A 20,036-nucleotide genomic window follows, 5' to 3' on the forward strand; every position below is an offset into this window, starting at 1 on the left:
ATACTTTCCCATAAAAGCTTGACTGATTTTACCTCCATTAATGTACTTAGTTAAGGTCCCATTATAGAGCCAGTTAATGAGTCATTACAGTGAATACATAGCTTTAAACAATTAGGAATAACTTCTGTTCAATAAACAATTGTTCATTATGTTTCTAATCCTTCATAAACTACTAAAAAGGTCTAGTTTTCTACACTTTCTGCAGCTTTACCCTTATTAAAATTCTAAATTCTATGCATATGCAAAAATATGCAAATTAAAGACTTCTATGTCATTGTGCCACCCTGTAAAAAAACAATACACCACTTCCTCCTTACATCACGCTGTTTCTACATGTGTATTTGTGTCGGTTCTGTTCTGGCACCAGATGGCAGAATTATCCCAGATAACTAATGAGTTATGTACCAACATGTACCAGTTCTGACCCACACTTCTCACTTGATCAACAACTGACCAACATAAAGTAAAGTCACGCAACTAAATATTTATATACAATTTAAGTGTCTTGATTTTAAACAGCATGTCTGACACATTTTGCTGTAGACCATCTGAATTTGTGTAGTGAACACAAACAGCTTATAATGAATTCAAATTATAAGGGAATATTCATGTACCTTTTGAGCTTTTTGTCACCTTTACTTCATATTAGAATTAATTTTTTTTTTTACTACTTCTATTATTTAAAACAAACAAACAAAAAACCCTCACTCATAAGAAGGCATACTTCCTCTACTGTTTTTATATAAGAGTCTAAACTAACATCCAAGGGAACATATAAGTTGTAGAAGAGATTTGGTGCAATCTTTAGAGTAGAGTATCCTTTCATTTTATCTACATTTCAATATACATTTTAATTTAACAAAACATGAATCCATTGAGTGAGCAGTGTGGAGAGGGGCAGAATCATGTTGGTAAAGACTGAACCCATTAGGATAGAAATGTTCAGTCACAAAATGAAAGTGATCAGTCACTTTGTATTGATTTGTATTCGTGAACACAGACCAGATCAGCACAAGGTTCCCAGCAAAAACAGTGCAACTGTGTACTTTCATTTATCATCTCTTTATATGTATGTCTGTCCATTCTTTTGTGGGGGAGACAGGAATCCAACCCTCAACCCCAGCGTTTCAAGACAGATGCATAAAGGGACCAATTTTTGTTTTGGGGGACTGTCCTGCAAAAAAAAAAAAGAAAATTAGCCTATGAAGCCTAACGAAGAGAAATTTCTAGGGTTTAAATGAATAAAAAGGCTTAAATCTGTACTTTTTAAGCCATCAAGTGTAGTTTTTGGGATTGGGACAAAACTTTGGGTAGCAAAAATTACTCAAGGTAACATATAAAATTGATGTCATTGGGCTTTTCAATATCAAATCTCAATATAAATTTTTTTTTGCACTTTGTCCAGTCAACACATTTAAATTATAATTGTTGGTATGAGTCAAATTAAAGACACGATAATGTTTAGAAATTTGAAGGTTGCTTATCACACAACTCTTCATGTATTCATGTTTCACAATAATCATAAGTTTTTATAGAAAATAAAAAAGGTCAGTCACTACTTAAAACTTACCCAAAACCAAGCTCTAAATCAGATAGGTTTACGGATAAGTGCAGAGAGATTCGGTTTATATCCAGACTTCAGCACTACGTTTGGACGCTCTTGCTTTGTGTGTTTGTGTTTTTTCTCTCAGCACTTGTGTTGCATCATTTCTCTCTTTCTGCAGTGACTTTTCAGACTTTTTATTTTCCTGTTTTAATGGTGAGCAGCACTCATTTCCTGCGCAGGTCCACTTGGGTTGATTCTCCACCAGCAGCTCCAGTGTAGGAAGAGATGTCGTACTGCTCGTCCCAGAGCGTACGTTCTCATTTATTGCTCCATAAGTGTTGCTCCTCCATCCTTCCTTTACCTGCATTGACCTTCTGATCTTCTTCCAGCCAAGGTGATTGAGCTCCAGGAAGTTTAGCAAGATGCAGAACACACCCACAGAGAACATGAAGATGAGGAAGATGCTCTTCTCTGTGGGACGCGACACGTAGCAGTCCACACGCTGAGGACATGGAGGGACAGCACACGTGAAACGAACTGGGACGCAGAACCCGAACAGCAGCCACTGAAGGGAAAGGAATGCCAGCTCTAATGCAGCACGAAAACACACATGGAGCACGTAGGCTTTGGACAGAACTCCAGAGGAACCTCTTGTTAGAGAGATATGTTTTTGGACAAGAGCTCGACGATTTGGGGAAACACGTGCGCTTTTTTCCAGAACATCAGCCACCTTGTCTCTCGGGTGATAACGAGACGTGATGGAGCAGCTTTCAGAATTACAGTTCCGTACACAGTCCTCTATGTTTTGCCCAGGCACCATCTTGGAAAGGTTGTGCCAGGTGTAAAGAATGAAGAAGAGCGACGGCGTGGACACAGCTATAATATGAAAGACCCAGAAACGAGGCTGAGAGATGGGTGCGAAAGCATCGTAGCACACATTGGCACAACCCGGCTGCAGTGTGTCACACACAAACATAGTACGTTCATCAGCATACAGGTCTTCTGCCGCCACGGCAACTACCAGCAACCGAAAAATCGCCATGACCGTCAGCCAAATCCGGCCAATCAGGGTCGAATGCTGATGCACGGCATCGAGGAGCCGCTTCAGCAGTGTCCACTCTGTCATTGCCACCCTGAGTCCCAGTGCAAAAATATTTTGTCCAAAACAGCAGATTTTTTTTTCTCCACCCAGAAGTGCTAGGAGTTCAAATCCTTAAACTGACTCAAGAACTGGAGTTAAATACTTTTAGCAACCAGCAAGACTCAGGATTCTGTATTTCAATCAAATGCTCATCTTAATTAAAGCTAGTACTATTATATAAACCAAACACAGTACCTGCTTTTTCATAGCTCACTTCTGAAGTGCCGTGGCTTCTCCGTGCCATCCTTTCCTATCCTTTCCCTGCTCCTTTTAGATAAGCACCCTACTAACGGAGGCCACTTGACTCCGGGTCACATGGTGCTTTCTCTGTCATCTTTAACCTAAGCCATACTTTTAAAAAGCCTAAGCAGACAGCACTTTCCTACTTCAGATAGCGTCTGGTTCTTTTTAGCTCCGCCGCCACTCAGAGATAAACAGAGCTTCCTTTAAAAGGATGGATGTTTAAAAATACAATTCAGATAGCAGGTGCTTTTTTATGCACTGTTAAAATGTTCTCTGGTTTTGTTGTTTGTGTGTAACAGGTTTAATATATACTGATATCTTATTTGTTGTGTAAATCAGTAAATCGTTGAATGTGAGTTTAATCCTGGGAGTGAAGTTTAAGATAATGAAAACCACAGATCCATTACAGCATATTCTTTATTAAATTTATATATATAAAATTGGATACTTTAGGGTTCTAAACAAATAGACAACATTGACAATCAGTTCTTCTTGAGGTCTCTAGGTGTTCTGCTTAGATGTTCTGGCATGTTTCACTTCAAAAGTGGGGAAAACGTGCAAAAAAGTTCCTCTGACAAATTCTGATTAAGGCTTTTGTCAGCACACTGATTAAATTATGAGAACAAATTAAATTTATAACCAATTAACATGTGACAAAAGATACAGGGTCACAGTCGTTTGCGTACATAACTAAGAAAAATTACAGGAAATGTTTTTCTCTCAAATCCAAAATCCTGCAACGCTACATGTTCAACAGCTGTCTACCATGTTAGTCTTCAGGAACTGTTCCCTACATCTGAAGACTCGTACAAACCGTCCCATGAGCTTAACATGAGCATGTGTAATGTGCAATTATAGCAAAGTGCAAAAGAAAAGATAACGCGGCATGCCAAGGCACAATAAATAGGGAGGAACGGACCTTCCAAAGACCAAGCAAGAAAAGTTTGCAGACTATTATTGCTGGTCTTGATTTAGCCCAATACACCTCATTTAATATGTTCATGTGAATGAAATGAGGGCTTTATGTTCCTTCTCGGGTCGTAGTCTTGGGCCCTGGAATAAGAAACAGAAATTGTTGCTACGAGAAACCATTTCAGGGCATGATGGTTACATAGATATATGAAACACTTTGTGTGAAAGATTTGGCATGGCATGTCTACATCTGACTCCACCGCAGACATCAGGTGTAGATGGCAGTTACATTACTACACAGCTGGCCTCCTGACTTGGCACATAACCCTGTAAAATACAAGTGGATTTTATCAACATGCATTCTATATTATTAAACAGATAAAGAAAGAAAAACTGTGGTTCACTTCTGTTATTAACACATCTTTTTTGAATGCTTCTTGTGGACGTCTCAATTTTCTGTGGTTATATCCCTTATATCTTATGGCCTCATTTTCTAAACTCTATTGCCTAAAAAAAAGTTTGTTTCAGGGGATATAGGCCTCAAGAGCAGAACTTACCCAGACTGCATTCTGATGCAGTGGGAAAATAAGTGAATGAAGCCATTACTAACTCTGCTCCCACTACCCACTGCTATATTCTCTGGCAACACTGTCGAGATACATTGCCAAGTTTAGCTGTGTAGTTTATATGAATTAAGTTTATATTATATTTATACTGGAGAAGTCTTGATATTTTAAAGGTTGCAGCCTAAATGGTATGCATTCAAGCACCTGCTACTGATTTAAAACAGATTCCTAAATCAGAGGTTATCAGGAATATAAAGGAGGAGACTACATTTATGCTGGACACAACTTCATTTGAACTGCACAACACTAGAAAGCCAGAAAACCACTGCTGAGTAGATATTATTGGGGTGAGGGACTATTCTCAGCACAACACTGAGTCTGACATGATAATGTTTGTGTTGAAGCAACAAGTCTATTATGTACAACGAGTATAAGTGTAACACACTTTGTACTTGCTGCACTTGATCTGATCCACTAACCTTGCTTATGTACCTTGTACACATGCAGTTAGAGACTGTAACTCACCCTTTTTCTATGAACAATGTGTGTTACTCATACACTTATACCCATGGTTTCTGATTGTTGCTGGCTGGATACTTGCCAATCCAGCTGTTACATGTCTACTGTTTCATTCAAAGCATTCCCTTTTTGTGATAGTACTGAAAGTTATTCATTATGGTGACCAAGAGCTGTACAGAAGGTTATGGGCATTTGACCTACAGTGCAGGCAACACATCACAAACCATTGTTTTTGGGTGATATTTAAGCTAAATTTTAAAAGGATCTTTTAAAGAACTTTTAAAAAGATCTTGACCATATATCTTTCTCAAAAATAAATAAAATAAAATTACTGTTAAAGCATTTTCTGATAAGACTGATAGAAAGCAGGGCATGGAAGCATGCATGCGCAGACATTTGGCTAACGAATGAGATAACTGGCAAGCTTGTTGCTGAGCCTGCTGTATTAAATGCACCTTACTTCAGGGACACACACCAGAACTGGCTCAAAAAAGGATAATGTTGGCCATTACTTAAAATAAGACTGACACCACTGCATTAGATGGCCTTGTGGGTGCAGTCTGATATACTAGTTTATTAAGATTCCTATGTCACTGTAGAGGTTGATTAATGATGGCAAATTAAATATAATATTAAAAGTCAGTCATTTTGAACCTTTGAAATAAAGAATTACTTGGTAAAAAAAATACAGCATTGTGTCAATAAGAACAGTTAAATCCAAGGAGCAAAGCATTGCCTTAAAAAAAAAAAAAAGCATCATGCTGTAAATGAGAAGCTGCAGAAGACAAAAGCATGCACATAGCAGCACTGTGATTATGCTCACATCACGAGTCTCACCTACTCTGCTAGGACACATCAGGAAAGAGCACAACATTTCTTTTTCTTTCTTTTGGCCTTTGCAGAAGAGAAGAAATAAAGAGAAGAGGGCTACAGTGGACAATGATTTCTGACGAAATACTAAACAAAAGGTGAGTTGTTTATTAGATGCCACCCGATAGCTACAGAAACTAAACAAAAAAAAAAAAACTTGATTGTGTCCGTTGACTTGAATAAGCACTGCAATTCACTCATGAGAAGGGATTATTTTGAATACATCTGAACACAGTTTATTGTATTCAGATTATTGTAAATTTGTAGTTTGATCTATGATGATATCAGGATTAAGACTAGCAATTTCATGAAATTTGTGAAACCTGAAACAGGTGGGAATTTTCTAAAATGTGTTATTGAACTGCACAATGCATCATTAATAATGTAAACTCTGTAACAAGCTGTTGTCCAATTACAGCAACTGATATTTCTAAAAAAAAAAAAAAAAAAAGCAAGCATGATTTCTGGAGGTGTCATGTGTGACTATTTTATAGGTGGCTTATTTAAAATGTTAGCACAGTAAAGTGACAACAGGAGGCGTATCCTCAAGTCACTAAGGCAGAACAGACGAAACTGAAAATTGAAATGATTCAGAACTGAAATATATATTGAGCAATAGTTCTGAGGATGAAATCTTTTAACTTCAGTTAAGGATGTGGTCATTAAATGAAATCAACTGAGTTACCTGCCGGCGGAGGTGAATTTCGGATCCAACGCCGCTCTCTTCATCCAGATCCTCGTCCAAGTCTTCATCTGTTTGACCCTGCAGTCGCACCACACAGCGCTCTGCAGTCTCCTGAAAACACAAAAATGGTTTAATGCTATTAATCAGAACAACACAGATGCTAGTATCATGGTCCCAAATTTTAGCCTCAGTAACGCGGAGTTAATAACTTCATATTGTAGATCAGCCTCCAGTATAGAGATCTCTTTCCCAATACAGAAAAGGAGGGTACAATGACAGTAAGTTAAATGTAAAAACAAATATCACAATTCTATTTGCATAAGATCCATAGACCATTGTTACAGCAGTGTGAGGATTGAGTTATGTGGTAAGCTCAAGTACTGAACAGAAATAGCCTTACTTCATTGTACTGATTGAGAAGAGACACTCGGACATCGCTCACAGCTCCCCACGACTTTGGGCTTCTCAGCACCAGATCACAAAGGGGTTTCTGCTCTGCTCGTGCTCCTGCTGACCAAATCTGGGCAAAACACATTTTTGTTCATATAGTGTAATGTCATTTCCATTCATAATCTCTTTCATAAATAATTGGTGAAGTCTGTGAAAAATGTCGGAGTAGATACTGTAAATGCAATGTTCTACCTTTTCAGTTTTAATGAGTAACTAGACTTTAAAATACTTAACTTGTGATTGTTCAGAGCTCTGCTGAGAACATTACAAAATAATATTACAATAATATGATATTACAAAAAATATGAATGGCAATGATCTATACATAAATGGGATCCAATGTGCGGGACCTTGATCATTCATACAGCTGTGGGTTAAGGGCCTTGCTCAGAGGCCAACACCTTAACCATTGAGCGACTACTTTACCTGTTACACTACAGTAGGTAATGAGCTATTTCCTAAAAGAGATGATTTTCAAGTTTGCTCAGTTGAGAGTTAAACAGAATGCTTACATCATCTCCAAATTACAAAGTAGCTGGACTTGAAGTAAGACCTGTAATCTTTTATTTTTCGCTGGTCCACTCAAAAGCTACCACTAACTTGCTTTATGTTAAACTGTGTATATTTTCACCGTCAGTGTTTGCCCAGCAGCCAGAGTGTGCGATGAAGGGATCTTAAAGGTGATGTCAGGTCCTCCTGGTTGACTCCTCCTCACTACCCAGCCTCCTAGTGGCTGATCCTGAAATGGTAGCCATTAAAATAAGGCTGAACTATTTGTGCATTAAGTCACAATTCAGTGCGTCTTAAGTAAGTAAGTAAAAGGAAACTGGAGAACCCACAGGAAACCCACAAACACAAAGAGAACATGAGAAACTCCACAAAGATATTAACCTGAGCCCAGTGTTAAACCAGGGACCCTGGAACTCAATGTGGCAAAACTCCCTGCTACTATTGTCTCGTCCTAGAATTATTCTGATTATTACCAATAGTAAAAAAATAAATAAATAAATAAATAAATTCAGTAAAACTACTAAGGAGTGAACTACTAATCATGTATACTTATGTATGCCAGTTAATGAATATTATAGATCCGGAAAAGGATAACAAACACAAAACTAAAATGTGTTTTAAGCATGATCATGCTCAATGTGTTTTTGGGCCCAAAACTGAACACATTCATATAACCTGAAGAGAATTTGTTGTGAGATGTTCTTACATGGTCAGAGTTGTTCTTGAGCCTTATGAAGTTTCCATCAAGGTCTATCTCTTCGATGGACACGCAGCCACGGGTGGACGAGTGCTGAGACAATTTGTAGCTCGGAGAGAGACCTGTCCCACCCTCATGTTTACGTTTCTTTCCCCAGGCCTTTCGTGTGGCTTGGACATGTGTGCGGGAGATGGGAGCGTGCTGAGAGGGACTTGGGGAAAGATTGAGTCTGGGAAGAAAAATTACATAGTGCATTTGAAAATTGACAAAAAAGCTGACAAGCAACTATAAAGAAAATATCTACTAAAAAAAGTATTACATTACATAAATGCAAACTGGATTTTCTCCATAACATTTACAATACAGTTCTTAAATAGAAAGTTTACATGCTCTCTTTCCCCAGACCAAACTATCATCATTGCTGGAGAACGACTCTCACCCCCTGTATGAAACCGTTTCATCTCTGAGCAGCTCCATCAGCAATACAGATGGCCCTTTATTCCTGCTGCTATTAGACTTTACAATAAAAGCTGCTCCCAGTAAACCAGTCACCATAATTACACAATGTTATTACTGTTTAACTGTAATAATAACAATAACAAAGTATTCACATTCTTTCTTAAATAATGTGCAATATGTCTGTTAGCATGGCTACTTTTTTTCTTTTATTCTTTGATATATTTGCATTTCTTTCTATATGCTGCTGTAACAGAGAAATTTCCCCATTGTGGGACGAATAAAGGTACATCTTATCTTATCTTAGACAGAATAATTCAGACATTCACATGTGTTACTCAAGTAGCTGTTGGTTTGTAGAAGTCAAAATGTGCTTAATAACAAGTGAATATGCTTCATGTCTTACCGTTTCTCCTCTCCCTCCAACATCTTGCGGTAGGCATTGATCTCCATGTCCAGCATGAGTTTGACATCCAGCAGACTCTGGTACTCCTCGAGCTGTGCCTGCATCTGCTGCCTCATGTCGGCCATCTCCTGCTCCTTTTGGGAGAGCCGCTGTTGGCTGAGCTGCCTCTCGCGATCCAGAGCACGCTCCAGGTCCTGCACGCGTGCCTCCAGCTCCCGGTTCTCACACACAGAAAACACATTTTACTCTATTCATTAATGATGCAATTTTAGGAAAATTGAGATAGATAGATAGATAGATAGATAGATAGATAGATAGATAGATAGATAGATACATGACAGTAATTATAAATCACATTAAGATATATTTTATTTTTGTAACAAGCATACATTTTTAAGTTCTTATGCTCAGTATGATGATTGGAAAAAAATGGTCAGCAACTTTCTTACTAACCAAAATGATGTAAGGTTTACATGTGGCCAACAAAACTGTAATAGAAAACACAACCAACTGGAGACTCTATGATAATATTTATCATCTATGCGCTACCTGTTTCTGCAGGCAGTTTATCTGCTTGGACTGGGACTCCACTTTTATTCTGGTCCCTTCCAGCTCTTCTCTGGTAGAGGTGGCATAATCACTGTTCTTCAAGGCCACCTGCTTGGCATTTTCCAGCTGCAATGCATAAATGAATGAACACATCCTACATTTCTATACACACTTCTCTTTATCATACATGTTGCTAGATTTAAATGTTTGTAGATAAACTGTATGCAATTTGCTCGGTTCTGCAATATGTGGTTTCTTTGGATTTTTGTGATGTTCTTCTGCTGTGCTTCTTTGTTCTATTGTTAACTTTTAACTGGTAACTCATATTACTATTTGTAGACACATCTCACTCCATGGTCCCATGTCCCATGATAAGACTTAATTAAATATCAAAACATCTCTGAATGCTTCTGAACTGCGTGGTCTCAGTCTAGTCTCGAGCAAACCTTTGCATGGTTTGATGGCAGTGAGAAAACGAACTCTGAAGCCACCCAATTGTAGGAAGTGAATCAAACATAAAACAGCATGCAGGCATTTGTTTAGTCAATTGTTTAATTGGTTCGCACTGTGCAAACTACACCAACAGAGACAAGTTTAGAACTACAGAAATGTGAGAATCCAGAAACATGATAACCAAATCTACAGGCATCTAATGTTGGCTTATCATCACTGGCCTGTTTTTATGTACTCTGCAATGGTTTGTTTGCTGCTTTCTTTTAAACTATTTATGACAAATGAGTAACTTTCAGATGTACACAACTCTTGGTCAAAGGTTATATGTGTGTGTGTGTGTGCGCGTATGTGTGTGTGTGTGTTTTCCTAATGTCATACAAATCAAAGGGTATATTCCTTTAGATTCACACTTAAAAATGAATGTGCCCTCAATATTTCTTCTGAGAAGTAATTTTCAAGCACACGTACACTAATTATGAGTTAGGCGTGAGCGAGAGTGCCCTGCTAATGTACCTTAGAGTTAAAGTTGCGCTCCAGGTCCTCTTTATACTGCTGGATCTGGGACTCATGCTCTTGTCGTAGCTGTTGCATGGCCTCTGCTAACTTGCTCTCAAACTCCTTCTGCCTTCCTGAATCCACCTCCACCAGACGACTCTCGTATCGACTCCGCATCTCCCTAACTTCCTGCAGACGATATTTATAATGGCAAATTTAATTGCGTAGAATTGTGGTTTGAGATCTTTGTTACTTTGGCTGCTATTTAGATCAAGAACAAATATAATGTTTTAATTGTACATGGGATAAGGACAAAGTACTTAATAACGGTGTTACTTTAGCAGTTCTACACAGTTGTTTATATAATATATAGATCACTGTCATTGATGCCTAAATCAAACACCACAAAAACAGAGGAACAGTGGTAATATTTTGAATTTATAAGTACACTACAAAGAGAAACACACCTGTTCACCGAGCTGCTTCTGAAACTCCATTTGCTCTTGGAGGGTCTGCATCTGGTTCTCTGAGTCAACTCGACGAAGCATCTCTGAATTAACCTGAGCTTTGGCATTCTGCAAGGCTGAGTCCAGCTACGCAACAAGAAGTAAAGCACACAACAGAATACTTCCTCATACCCAGCATCCCCATCAGTTCTTTTCCATCCTTGTTCCATTAGTAGGATATGTTCTGTCAGATATGTCTAACTGGACAATTACATTACACCTCTCTTATCGATAAGGCTTTTCTATCTGCAAACCTGCTCATCAGATGTGTGTTATATATTTTTAATGTTTCTGCTTATCAAACATGCCCAGAGTATGAGCATGAATAACTCATATCTGCAAAGGTCATTACAGTATTGTTACCTACACAGTCCTCACCTGTTAGAGACCTGTTTCTCTAATATTGAAATGAAACTAAATAGTACAACTCACATTTTCCACTTGTGTTGTGAGGTCTGCAACATCGTTTTCCAGCCTGCGGTTAGCTGCTAATAAAGTAGCATAGTCTGCCTCTTTGGAGTTCAGTGCGGCTTCAAGATTCCTCCAGCGCTCCACTGCGTTGCTCAGCTCAGATTCTTTCTTGTTATTCCTGCATGGCAGTAATAAGAAATAAAACTGTGAAGTGTGACCAATAGATTTATAGATTTATCATATTTTAAAGGCGGTTTGACATTTTATTAAGGTCTCCAACATGCCTAACTTAAGCTATAAAAGATGGTAATGTAAAAATTGGATGCCATTTAGGTTTAAGCCCAGAAGCACTTAGGGATATGAATAAAATATAGGTTTCTAATAAACTATTTATTCATTTAATGAAAGTACATTGTTTGTATACTGTCTTTTTAGGGGGCTTTTAATGCTTATATTGAAATGTTTGCCACCTAGTGATTCTGGTGCCAAGTTATTGGTTGTTGCAGTACTGGTTTTATTTCTGTGAGAGATGAGCGTAAATCTACTGAACTCACATCACACATCTGACCCTCTAGTGTCATGTCTGGTAATGGGATTCCAGCACCTCTAATCACAACCACATGTTTGTTGAAAAACAACAACAACAATACCTTTTCATTCTGCATAATGCATTTGGTTAAATTCCTAGTGAAGACAAAGCAAAGCCTAATTTCCACTGGTGCCACTTTTAGCAAAAGTCCAGTGGGATTGTTAAACAAAGTGAAAACATGTATGTTGATGAACATGAAAAACTGCAATGTAATAGATCCCTGTTGTGTTCGGTATGGTTGAGGTCTGGGTTTGTATGTCTTGTGCATGGAGCTTTGCTTTGTGCAAGGGCCATTGTCATGCTAAAACATGTGTGGTCGCCATAGCTCCAATAAGGGAACTTATAGTAATTGAATTGTAATCGAAAGACCTCCTATACAAGCTTATGCATGGTTGTGATGAACAGGATTGAGCACATGAATGAATACTCTAGTTTAAGTGCAATTGACTATCTTATAATACTTGGACACGATAATTAAGATGTCATGTCTTCATGCAGGGAAAATATGTCATACCTGGTCACTAGCTTGCGATGGTCTTCACACAGTTGGCTGTACTCTATCTGAAGCCTGGCTCTCTCATTCGCTGTATTGTCTAGAGTTTTTCTAGCGTCTGCCAGCTCAGTTTCATACAACAGTCTCACGTTCTTCAGCTCCCGGCTCGTGGTCTCTTCTTTCTCTTCTAGAAGGAGACGCATGGATGATTTGTCATTCTCGAGCTGCCGCACGCGCTCAATGTAATTGGCGAGGCGGTCATTGAGCTGTCGCAGGTCGTCTTTCTCCTGCAAGCGACTTATGCGGGTCGGACTTACGGAGGACGGAGAGCCTCCTGCGGCCGCGGCAGTGGCGGCGCTGCGGCGGCCGGAGCGTGAAGGTCGGCCGGCTGAAGTCTCAGGAGTTGACGTTATCATGGCTGCTTTGCTGGTCTCTCTGTCACACGTTTCTACCTTTTTTTTCAGCACTATTCCTCTAAAATGAGTTTTCAGCCGCTAAAACAGACTCCCAATCTCCCCAAACCGCAACAAAACTATAGAATCATCGATAACAAACGCACCCGTTGTCAATAAGGGCCATGTCTCTGTATATATAATACGGTGCGATTCGAAATAAAACAAACAACAAAGCAAAACCGCTAACTTGCTAAATAGAACTTAATTCCTAAGGCATTAATCCAGTAAAACCCTGCTCGTGTTGGTGTTGTTTTCCCCCATGAATGTCACTTTAATCGCGAACAGCTGGTAAAGAATTGATGGCACCCAATGAGCGCTGTGACGTCACATGACAAGAACTAAAGCACGTGGGGCTGACTGCTGGTGCAATTTAAAGCAATGGCTGCACCCTGGAAATAAAACAAATTCACTTCAATTTCACAAACTATATCACTAACACATATTTTAAATATGTCTCTCCACCCCCAAAAAAGAAAATTTATGAAATAAAACATTCAAAAACTAAATATTTGCATTAAACAAAACATATTAAATTATACAATGTAGTGTTGGTGGTTAGTAGCCTTATTTATCTAAGATTTAATTTATGATACATTTATTATTTTATAAAATGTCAGAAAGCCGGGGCCCCCTGGCACCTTCTCAGGGCCCCCAATTTGAGAACCACTGGTCTATTTGTGTCAAACAAGTTGTGAATTTGTTGTAACATTAAAACAGATCATGACTTACTCTGTGCTCGAAGTGATGCTCGCAGCTCCAGTGGTTTTCTCTGTGGGTGAACGAGGATGCTGAACAATTCCAGGACATGCTTTTTTTCATTGGTTGTTGCGTTAATCTTACCCAGATACAATAGTGCTATTTTCTGATTGGCTATTGTGTAGCCTTTTCTTTTTTTGATTGGCTGAGAAGTGGCAGGCTCGACTCCAGGGGAGAAGCTCTTGATTCCTGCCCGGTGCCATAGAGACAGCGGTGCGGACTGATACCTTTTGGGCGCTGCAGCTTATTAAATATATGATAAATAGTAAGTTTTTTCTGCGTGAAAAATACAATGAGGCAGTAAAATAATCATAAAATCATACAATAAAATCATCTTCATGATCTTCATGCACGACAATGCACCATCTCATGCTGCAAAGAATACCTCTGCATCAATGGCTGCTATGGGGATAAAAGGAGAGAAAGTCATGGTGTGACCTCAATCCTATTGAGAACCTTTGGAGCATCCTCAAGCAAAGGATTTAAGAGGGTGGGAGGCAGTTTACATCCAAACAGCAGCTCTGGGAGGCTATTCTGACAGCTTGCAAACAAATTCAAGCAGAAACTGTCCAAAAACTCACAAGTTCAATGGATGCAAGACTTGTAAAGCTGCTATCAAATAAGGGGTCCTATGCTAAAATGTTTAAAAAGTTAAAATGTTATAAGTTTGATTGAAATAGCTTTTGATTTTAGTAAATATTCTGCAAACACAACAAATGACAATTTTCTTTTCTTTACAACCTATAAAGTGTTTCAAAACTTACTGTGTGTAATAATTTGGAACAGCGCATTGTAAGTTTTTTATGTTTAAAAAAATACTGTCATCATTAGGAGGTTTGTTCAATAAAATTATGCTGACTGTTATTTACATCAATTATTTAGGTAAATGAGAAAAAAAAATATATATTCCACATTAATATCATCCACACGAGATGATAGTAATAACGACTTGTATTCTATTCTGCTTTGTTCTATTTACAGTTATACATATTTTAATTAGACTTTTTATATATAAATTTTTGTGATTATATAAAGTTTTATAAACACAGTTCACATCTAGACACTACGTCAGAATGTAATGTCAGCCAGTACGTTATCTGTGCATTTTTCTATGCTCAGTAGGTCTGTTGGTTTGTAAACATTCTGTAAATTTTCTGTCCACTTTATTAAACAGACCTATGTTGTTTTGTTCCAGCTTGGTGGAGTTAAATTTAGAGAGTAGAGCATGTATTTTTCATTACATTTACATTTCCAGCATTTAGAAGATGCCCTTATCCAGAGCGACTTACGTTATCTATTTTTTAAATAATTTTTTTAATACAACTGAGACAGGGGCCCGACAGTGGCAGCTTGGTGGACCTGGGATTGAACTCACAATCTTCCGATTGGTCGCCCAACACCTTAAGCACTAGGCTGCCACTCACTCATGCAGTTGTCCCTGCAGAGTGTGTGTTATTTGTCCTCTAGCATTCATCATTTTCACTAGAAGACAAGAATACTGCTGTTTGCTGGAGATTTGACAGGTGGGCTGTTTTTTTTAACCCATTAGATGTTTAAAATCTCAGCAATGATATATACTGCATAGTCAAAGCATCGCTATTATGTCAGTGTCACTTCTGTGCTGAGAATAATCCATCGCCTAAATGATAACCGGTCAGTAGTGGTCCAGTGGTGTTCCTTTTCTACTGAAGTTAGTAAAGGGGAGATAGCAAGAGATGGTCTACAGCCAATAACGGTATAACTAATTGAATTAGTTAAAATGCTATGATAAATTAAGTGCAACAATTCAACAGCAATAACTAATAACCATTTTGACAGTACATATATCTATGTCTATTGCATGGTTGCATGGTATTGCAGCAATGAATTGAGGAAGCTCAGAGAACTCATATATTTAATCTGACAACTATCACTGACAACACACTGTCTTCTATTCTGTATTTCATTCTACCTTCACATTCATTACAGTAGTAGACTACACATGCACTTTGATTCTTCCAAGTTAAAACTCTATTTTGCATAATGCTTTGGATAAAGTGTGGATACATTGCAAATGCATAAGTGTAAACATATTTAAAATTCACACAGTATAGAACGTTCTGCCTGTGCAGAGCACCGAGCTCATATAAACAGTAGATGGAGACAAAACTAAAATGTTGGTGGTTCTCCTTAAACTGCATAGAACAAGTCAAGTATGTAGTATATGTGAAACCATGCTTTTTTAACCACAGGTAGTTATGCCATTTTATACATCAGCCTGAACACATAGTATACATCCTAGATAAACATGAAATTCCATAGTGCAATTCATAAGTTTAGTGTGTTTACGGTGTATCAAATTAGATGCAGAAGACGTGATGAACTGTAGAAAAACAGTGTAGAAAACAGATAGTATGGTGCCATATTATACTGTATATATAGCTTTTACTGTCTATATAACTATAGAAGACAATGTTATGTTGCTATGATAAGCAGACTTATTATATTCCAATAAACTTATATTCATTCTTTTGCCATTTTTGTATTTGTTGTTTTTCATCCATCATTAGATCTGAATAGATCCATTACACTGCCACTGGACCATGATTCAACAAGTTTAATGACAAACACTTGTGTATTGTGTATGTGGACGTTTCAGTTCATGCCAAGCTCATGACAAAGACCTGGTTCAAGTAAAGATCAGTTTGCTGTGTGTAACTAATACAAACATGCTGTATGTATTTATACATAGAAGTTTAAATGTATAGCATTAAGTCAGTTGTTTCCACATAGCAGGAAACAAACCATAATGATGTAAGCTTGTTGTAATCAAACCTAAGACAGGGAATAAACATAAGCTGTAAGATCTATAGATTGGTTGCTGAAGTTAATTAAAACCAAAGATGTCCACTGCCAACTTCTGTTCTTCACATCGTAATGTCAGCATGAGTGTGTAGTGATCTGCTGGCGTGTGCTGAGTTCTTTGATCATAAATCCATGCTTAATGAAACACAACACACATCTGAAACAAATCCATAAAATGTTTATTTCTTGATCCTTGAGCTTATCCTGATGATTTGGCCTCGCTGTGGCAGTGTGATTGTCAAAGCTTAGTGATAAAACACTATGATAAAGGGGTGACAAAGATATGCAACAAGTGATGTGACATGTCAACATATCGGGTGTTTATTACTTCTATTGTTTCTCCTCCTAATCCTCCTCCTCCTCCTCCTCCTCCTAATAATAATAATAATAATAATAATAATAATAATAATAATAATAATAATAATAATAAAGAAAATAACACTTTTAGAGTCTGATTATTTTTTGAGTTTTGATGAACAAAAAACATTCTTTGGTGTGTTATAGAAATATGACACTCTATAAGAAAAAGCATTTCTCAAGAGAACTCAGGTTTAAAGCTGGTCCTAACTCTGTAACAGGTTTTGAACTTTGACAAACTGGTTGCCCATTCAGGGTTAATTCACTGCTTGCGACTTGTCAAATTAAAGAGTTTACTGAGGCAGTTTAGTCAAATTTTGAATACCACTTTCGACATAACTTATACACATATATACTATTTACAGTAACAGTACATGAGTAATCATGCACTAATATCTCTCATTATTTCCTGTCTTAAATTAACAATAGGTTTATTGTTGACTGTTACTATTCATAAACTAATAAAGACCTAACCTTAACCATGACATGAGTTTTATGGATTCATGAGTTTTATGGATTCACCTTACATTAGTGCATTAGTAATTGTATATTTATTAACATACTGGTGTAAACCAAATCAAACATGCTCAGTCTAAGTCTAACAGACCAGAAAATAATGATCATAATCATGCCCTATGAACGAATAACTTCCCATTCAGGTGTATTCTTATTTCATGTCTGGTGTTCCGGGGATAGCCTTCATGTTCACCATGACCCTGACCAAGATAAAACATGTAATGAAGATGAATGCATTTGCATCATAATCACCATAATCCTCTTCTGTCTAAATGATCACTATAGGAGGTTCTCAGTTATATACCCTAATCCCTACCTCCTCCTCCTCCTCTTCTTTGGTTTCCGTGCTGCTCTTCGAGTGTTGGTCGCCTAGTGGAGCAGCAGCAGCGCCAAACCCATCTCTCTCTCTCTCTCTCTCTCTCTCTCTCTCTCTCTCTCTCTCTCTCTCTCTCTCTCTCTCTCTCTCACTCTCTCTCTCTCACACACATATTGCTCAATGCAGCCGCTCAGCACCTTCACAATCTGGGCTTCAACCTCAGCTGGACTTAAAGCTCACACTGATCGTGTTCGCGTGTCTCCGCGTTTAAAAAGCCAAACCAGCGCGTGACTTTCACTCCGGAGCGACGACGGTAAGCGCGCGCGATCGCCACATCTCCCCTCTCTGTGTCACTCATCACCGAGCCGCTGAGTGACCATAGCTCTCGACACCTAGTCCTAGTCGAATGATTATTATTATTTTGATTAGTAATCGACAGAGCAATAAATACCGATGCGTGTTACCGATCACCAAAGGTGCCTAAAATTACGCGCATGCACGCATCAGTGTTGCCATGCAGGACTGCGCCTGCACTATGTCCTATAGAGTTCATACTTAACCAAAACTCTGCAGTGCTCATGTATGGCAGGGATGATGCGTATCACATGCATACGAGCACCAAAAGAACTTGTACTCCTTTCATATTGCACTCTACATTGCTTTATTAATTGCCACTGCAATCATCTGTAGCGTATTAATAATATTGCTTACTAGAAATGCTGCAATTTAGTAATAATAATAATAATAATAATAATAATAATAATAATAATAATAATAAAAACATAAACAGAATTGTTTCATCTCTCATCTACATCATCTATATTAATCAACTAAAATAAAGTCTGTCTGTTTATTGATCACGAGATAAAAGTATTCCAATGCAAACTGGTCTGAGCATTGATTAAAGATCCAGATCCTGTTTTGCACAAGATCATGTATATATATATATATATATATATATATATATATATATATATATATATATATATATATATATATATATATAACATTATTTGTAATGTATTTAATTCATTGTGTTTAATATTCAAATTCAAAATTAAAAATTAGTTTTCATCTTACGATAAAAAGAAGGTAGAATCATAATAGAAAGCCTATCTCTTGCTATGATATGATATTAGTATGAAAGTATATCTCTCTTTTCACAGGCTATAACACTTATGAGGATTTTTGGATAAACACAGCATTAAAAAAATGGAGCTTCTGCTTTTTCCTGTGTGGCAGATGACCATGGCGCTCGCTCTCGTGCTTTCTGGGATTCAGGTAGGATCAGAAGCACCCGTGATCTCTGATATGCTGTATATTTATTAGACATGCATTAATATACATGCACAACCAGAAAAAAGCCTGAACAATGTACAGTTATGTTTTTGCTTCCATTGTATTCGGAAAAGGAATAGTTTGAGGGAAAAAAATTATATTTAGAAATTTGTACATTGAATATGGATGATTAGCCATAACATGTATGGAATCTAAAATTTAAACCTATAGTCTTGCACTGAACCAGAGGTTAATGTACTTAACAGTTAATATATGCCAGTCACATCCAAAATTCTATCTAAAAAGCAAAGCAAAATTTAAGCAAAGCATTTTGATGTTTAAATTATTGCTTTTGTGAAATAATAGGAATAGATTTAAATGAGTATTTCTAAGGTATAATGGTGGAAGTTGGTCTTGGGTAGGAAAAAAAAAGATTTTATTTGTCCATGGAAACTTAATCTATGTTCAGCTTCACTGTGAATTTATTGTGCATTTTATAGATTACGGTAAGTTATAACGTCTGCTAAAACACGTACACATACGTGTCTATATCACATCACTGGAAAACTGGATACCGTTTTAGCCAGATATGTACAATGTGTGGTATTTATATAAAAGATTTATTGCACTATATCATAACACTAATTATTAGCACAAGCCTTCCATAGATATTCATTCAAGAACAAGTCTGCATTTAGGCTCTGTGCTGAGCTGCATGTTTAGGGGGCACTGTTTGAATGCTGCCTGTTTTTATGCGACACAGGACACAAGGTGCCAGTTATATATAGTGTAGTGAGGAGCTTAATGGAAGACCTGGCACATATGAATGCTGCCTAATCCGTGACAATAGGCAGCTGAGGGACGCTTGATAACGGCAATTTCCACCAGCTGAGGTATCTTTCTGCTTGTGCCCCAGTGGTTTGTGTATGTGTGTATGTGTGTATGTGTGTGTGTTTGTGGGGGTGTGTACGGGAATAGCAGAAAAGTGAAACCTGAGGCTTTCCCTTGTGGTACCTG

The 20,036-nt window shown here is 37.7% G+C and overlaps 3 protein-coding genes across 5 annotated transcripts in view; 1 reads left to right on the plus strand and 2 right to left on the minus strand.

Moving 5' to 3' along the window:
* Window positions 1–644: 644 nt before the first annotated feature.
* gjd6 (gap junction protein delta 6) lies at window positions 645–3,260 on the minus strand. The gene has a single exon (XM_047808689.1). It carries the CDS (start codon window positions 2,670–2,672, stop codon window positions 1,626–1,628), a length of 1,047 nt encoding a protein of 348 aa, XP_047664645.1. The 5' UTR covers window positions 2,673–3,260; the 3' UTR covers window positions 645–1,625.
* Window positions 3,261–3,329: 69 nt separating this feature from the next.
* Window positions 3,330–13,341, minus strand: lmnl3 (lamin L3). 2 transcript variants are annotated; one of them, XM_027164210.2, is made up of 11 exons: window positions 12,519–13,335; window positions 11,437–11,593; window positions 10,966–11,091; window positions 10,517–10,687; window positions 9,551–9,676; window positions 9,002–9,222; window positions 8,149–8,368; window positions 7,564–7,671; window positions 6,883–7,002; window positions 6,483–6,593; window positions 3,330–4,169 (listed from the first exon to the last, which is right to left on the minus strand). In XM_027164210.2, exons 1-11 carry the CDS (start codon window positions 12,911–12,913, stop codon window positions 4,128–4,130), a joined length of 1,797 nt encoding a protein of 598 aa, XP_027020011.2. In that variant the 5' UTR covers window positions 12,914–13,335; the 3' UTR covers window positions 3,330–4,127. The 2 variants fall into 2 exon arrangements, with proteins under 2 accessions (XP_027020011.2, XP_047664636.1); XM_047808680.1 differs by lacking the exon at window positions 3,330–4,169 and adding an exon at window positions 5,768–5,821 and having other exon boundaries at window positions 12,519–13,341.
* A 4,501-nt stretch (window positions 13,342–17,842) lies between these two features.
* adamtsl3 (ADAMTS-like 3) overlaps window positions 17,843–20,036 on the plus strand; it is a 159,059-nt gene continuing 156,865 nt past the window's right edge. Inside the window, exons 1-2 of one of the 2 annotated variants that reach the window (XM_027161968.2) lie at window positions 17,843–18,054; window positions 18,908–19,022. In XM_027161968.2, coding sequence (XP_027017769.1) covers window positions 18,954–19,022 — 69 coding nt within the window. In that variant the 5' untranslated portion in view covers window positions 17,843–18,054; window positions 18,908–18,953. The remainder of the gene's footprint in view (window positions 18,055–18,907; window positions 19,023–20,036) is intronic. The other variant, XM_047804894.1, reaches the window with a different exon arrangement.

The sequence above is a fragment of the Tachysurus fulvidraco genome, chromosome 2, assembly GCF_022655615.1.
Source record: "Tachysurus fulvidraco isolate hzauxx_2018 chromosome 2, HZAU_PFXX_2.0, whole genome shotgun sequence".
Classification (NCBI taxonomy): Eukaryota; Metazoa; Chordata; class Actinopteri; order Siluriformes; family Bagridae; genus Tachysurus; species Tachysurus fulvidraco.

Bases quoted from the DNA above. Each gene is read 5' to 3' on its own strand.
- gjd6 (XM_047808689.1), bottom strand. From the start codon at position 2,672: ATGACAGAGTGGACACTGCTGAAGCGGCTCCTCGATGCCGTGCATCAG.
- lmnl3 (XM_027164210.2), bottom strand. From the start codon at position 12,913: ATGATAACGTCAACTCCTGAGACTTCAGCCGGCCGACCTTCACGCTCC. The intron at 11,092-11,436 runs GTGAGTTGTACT...CTTGTTGCGTAG, and splicing joins TCACAACACAAGTGGAAAAT to CTGGACTCAGCCTTGCAGAA. The intron at 8,369-9,001 runs GTAAGACATGAA...TTTTCTTCCCAG, and splicing joins TTGGAGGGAGAGGAGAAACG to ACTCAATCTTTCCCCAAGTC.